This window comes from Coturnix japonica (assembly GCF_001577835.2).
Source record: "Coturnix japonica isolate 7356 chromosome 4 unlocalized genomic scaffold, Coturnix japonica 2.1 chr4random350, whole genome shotgun sequence".
NCBI classification, from domain to species: domain Eukaryota; kingdom Metazoa; phylum Chordata; class Aves; order Galliformes; family Phasianidae; genus Coturnix; species Coturnix japonica.
This window is the reverse complement of record NW_015439533.1, coordinates 328,821-333,033: the sequence shown is the minus strand read 5'-3', so window position 1 is coordinate 333,033 and position 4,213 is coordinate 328,821. Positions and strand designations below refer to the sequence as shown.

General features: G+C 63.9%; 1 protein-coding gene across 4 annotated transcripts in view; it reads left to right on the top strand.

Annotated features, from left to right (window-relative positions):
* RTKN (rhotekin) overlaps window positions 1-4,213 on the top strand; it is a 9,364-nt gene that overhangs the window by 1,510 nt on the left and 3,641 nt on the right. For 3 of the 4 annotated variants that reach the window (XM_015850206.2, XM_015850203.2, XM_015850204.2), the window contains exons 2-6: window positions 1,412-1,611; window positions 1,680-1,741; window positions 2,715-2,768; window positions 2,849-2,966; window positions 3,603-3,821. In XM_015850206.2, coding sequence (XP_015705692.1) covers window positions 1,451-1,611; window positions 1,680-1,741; window positions 2,715-2,768; window positions 2,849-2,966; window positions 3,603-3,821 — 614 coding nt within the window. In that variant the 5' untranslated portion in view covers window positions 1,412-1,450. Of the gene's footprint in view, window positions 1-61; window positions 190-1,411; window positions 1,612-1,679; window positions 1,742-2,714; window positions 2,769-2,848; window positions 2,967-3,602; window positions 3,822-4,213 lie in introns of those variants that run through there. The other variant, XM_015850205.2, reaches the window with a different exon arrangement.

Below are 4,213 nucleotides of genomic sequence, written 5' to 3'. Positions count from 1 at the left end.
CCCCCCCGGGTACCCTGCCCTGCCGTTGTGTGCCCTTCAATGGGGCTTGACTCGATGGGGGTCTCATAAGGGGGGCTCATCCGCTCGCCCCCCCCCCCCCTGCAGTGGGTATTTATAGCGGTGATGTCACCGCTGCGGCTCTACCGGGGGCTGTGGGTGCCCTGAGCTGGGATGGAGCTCTGCGGTGCTGTGAGTGTGGGGCGCGGGGAGAGGGGCGGGTTGCTATGGGGTGACCCCCCCCGCAACCCATCGTGGTGCTGCTGTTGTGGGGCTGGGGGGGTGGGGGGGTGGTGAGAAGATTGGGGGGCTTGGTGGGCACATGGTGGGGTTGTGGGGTGGTCTGTGGGGCGTGTGATGGGGTTGTGGGGTGCTGAGCTGATGGTTGTGGGGTGCTGTGCTGATGGTTGTGGGGTGTAGGGCTCCTTTGTGGGCTGTGTAACGAATAGTGGGGCATGAGATGTGGCTGTGGGGTGTAGGGATCCCCTGTGTGGTCTGTAATGCATCTGTAGGGTCTGTAATGCATCTGTAGGGTGTAGGGCCCCTCCATGGGGCGTGTGATGTGGCTGTGGGGTTGTGATGTGTCTATGGGGGTGTTCTCTGTAGGAAGTGTAATGCATCTGTGGGGCAGGAGATGTGGCTGTGGGGTGTAGGGGTCCCCTGTGGGGTTTGTAATGCATCTGTAGGGTGTGAGATGTGGCTGTGGGGTGTGTAACGTGTCTATGGGGCACGAGATGTGTTTGTGGGGTGTAGGGGTCCCCCGTGGGGTCTGTAATGTGTCTGTATGGCATGAGATGTGCCTGGGGTGCGTGGCATGTCTGTCCATGGGGTGCATGATGGGGCTGCAGTCTGTGGGGCACATCTGTGGGGCACACGATGTCAATGTGGGGTGTGCAGCTTCTCAGTGTATCTGTGGGGTGAGCAATGCGTCTGTGGGGCACGTGATGTGTCCGTGGGGTCTGTGGCATTTCCGTGGGGTACCCAAGGAAACTGTGGGGCACAGAGTGACATTGGGATGTATGGATCTTCCCTATTCCTCTGTGCATCTATGGGGCGTGTTGTGTGTCCATGGGGTGTGTGGCACAGCCATGGGGCTGGTGATGTGTCTGTGGGGCTGGTGATGTGTCTGTGGGGCTGGCGATGTGTCTGTGGGGCTGGTGGTGTCTCTGTAGGGCTGTGGGCTGCATGTGGCACTTTAGGAGCCCGCAGCGTGTCTGTGGGGCACACAGTGCATCTATGGGGCACATGGCTTTGCTGTGGGGTGCCCCAGTGGGGGTCAGGACCTGTTGCTGTTCTGGGGCGTTGCACCATGATGGGGCCGTGGGGGCACCGGTGCATTCAAGCGCCTTGGGGTGGGAGGGACCCCCATGGGACCCCCCGTCCCGGTCCCACAGCCGCACTGCGCCCCCCCCAGGACACGGACATCCAGAAGAAGATCGACCATGAGATCCGCATGCGGGAGGGCGCCTGCAAGCTGCTGGCTGCCTGCACGCAGCGGGAGCAGGCGCTGGAGGCCACCAAGAGCCTGCAGGTCTGCAACAGCCGCATCCTGGCCTACATGGCCGAGCTGCAGCGCATGAAGGAGGCGCAGGTGATGCAGCGCGCGGCCAGGCGGTGAGCAGCACGGGGGGGGGGCGCAGGGGGTCCCCGCAGCCGTCACGGCTCCGCGCTTCTCCCCGCAGCCCCTCGGATGCCGGACCCACGGATGAGCGGCTGCCCTGCAGGGGGAGGGTCTGCGTCTCAGGTCTGGGCACTGGGAGTGCTGGGGTGGGGGGCGGGGGGGGGTCCCGTGGTTGGGGGTGCGCCGGGGGTCCGCTGTTGGGAGGGCAGTGGGGGGTCACGTAGTATGGGGAGGTATTGGGGGTCCCTTGGTGAGGAGGGCAATGGGGGTCCCGTAGTGTGGGGATGCACTGAGGGTCTTTTGGTGGGGAGGGAGCTGGGGATCCCATGGCTGGGGGAGCTATGGGGGGTCCCATAGCTGGGGGAGCACTGGGGATCCCATGGTGTGGGGAGGTAATGGGGGTCCCATGGTGTAGGGATGCTGGGGGTCCCTTGGTGGGGAGGGCGCTGGGGATCCCACGGCTGGGAGAGCACAGGGGGTCCCATAGCTGGGGGTGCGGTGGGGATCCCTTGGTGTGGGGAGGTAATGGGGGTCCCATGGTGTAGGGAGCACTGGGTGTCCCGTAACTGGGGGTGCAATGGGGATCCCATGGTGTGGGGAGGTACTGGGGGTCCCATGGTGTGGGGATGCTGGGGGTCCCATGGTGGAGAGGGCACTGGGGATCCTGTAGTGTGGGTATGCACTGAGGGTCCCATAGTGCAGGGATGCAGTGGGGATCCCATGGTGTGGAGTTGCTGGGGGTCCCATAGTTGGGGTTGCAGTGGGGATCCCCTGGTGGGAGGATGCTGGGGGTCCTGTGTGGGGCAGGGCAGTGGGGATGCCATGGTGAGGAGGGCAATGGGGGTCCCAGGGTGTGGGGATGCTGGGGGTTTCATGGCTGGAGGAGCTCTGGGGATCCCATGGCATCCACTGTTGGGGGGAGAGTGGGGGTCCCGTAGTGGGGGAATCACCTGGCATCCCATGTCAGGGGGGCAATGGGGGTCGTGTGGTGAGGAGAGCAATGGGGGTCTCCTGGTGTGGGGAGGGCACTGGGGGTCCCACACTGGCCCTGGGCAAAGAGGGGTCCCATGGCCTCACCTCCAGTCCCCCCTCCCAGACCTGCGCATCCCACTGATGTGGAAGGACACGGAGTATTTCAGGAACAAAGGGGGTGAGTGTGTGTGTGGGGGGGGGGAAGGTGGTGGTCCCTGACCCCCCTCCGTGCAGCTCCTGACCCCCCGCCCCACACAGAGCTGCACCGCTGCGCCGTCTTCTGCCTCCTGCAGCTTGGAGTGGAGATCTACGACACCGAGATGGTGCTGGTGGATCGCACGCTCACCGACATCTGCTTCGAGAACGCTGTGCTCTTGTGAGCCCCGTGTCTGCACACCCCCACAGCCCCACAGCACACACTTAGGAGTCCCATGTCCCTGTGTCCCCACGTGTGTGCATCCCCATCCCTTCCCATCTCCATCTCTTCCCATCTTCATCCCTTCCCATTTCCACCCTTCCTCATCTCCACCCCTGTCCCTTCCCATCCCCGTCCCTTCCCATGTCCATCCCTTCCCATCCCTTCCCATCCCCGTCCCTTTCCATCCCCATCCCATCCCCGTCCCTTCCCATCCCCATCCCTTCCCATCCCTTTCCATCCCCATCCCTTCCCATCCCCATCCCCATCCCTTTCCATCCCCATCCCTTTCCATCCCCATCCCTTCCCATCCCCATCCCTTCCCATCCCCGTCCCTTCCCATCCCCATCCCTTTCCATCCCCATGTCCCCAGGTCCCCTGTGTGCACATCCCTGTGTCCCCCTGACCCCATGTTGTATCTGTACACCCTTACATCCATCCCCAAACCCCACACGTGCACATTTGTGTCCCCCCATCCCCACACCCCGTCACCCCCACGTCCCACCCTGGCACACCCCACACACCCCACACACCCCACACACCCCACACACCCCACACCCCCCCTGTACCCCACCCCACCACTGACTCTCCCCACAGCTCGGAGGCCGGGCCGGACTTCCTGCTGAAGGTGGAGCTGTACAGCGCGGGGCTGGGGGAGGAGGTGGGGGGCAGCGCACCCAGGAAGTTGGCCAGCAAACTCAGCAGCTCCTTGGGCCGCTCCGCCGGGCGCCGCCTGCGGGCCAACATGGAGGGGGGACCCCACAGCCCCACAGCCAACGGGGGGGGAGCCCTGCTGCTGCCTGCACCCAGTGTGCCGTGAGTGCCTGAGTCACTGCGCCATGGGGGTGGGATGGGGTGGGATGGGGATAGAGGGGGATGGAGATGGAATTGGGGTGGGATGGGGATGGATGTGGGGGTGGGGATGGAGGTGGGTGGTGTGGAGATGGGATGGGGATGGCAGCGGGATGGGATGAGAATGGGGATGGGGTTAGAGGTGGGATGGAGATGAGGATGGGGAACAGGGTGGGATGGGGATAGAATGGGGATGGAGGTGGGATGGGATGAGGATGGAGATGGGGATGGGGCTAGAGGTGGGATGGAGATGGATTGGGGATAAGAGTGGGATGGGATGAGGATGGGGATGGGGATAGAGGTGAGATGGAGATGGAGATGGAATGGGGATGGGATTGGGATGGAGATGGAATGGG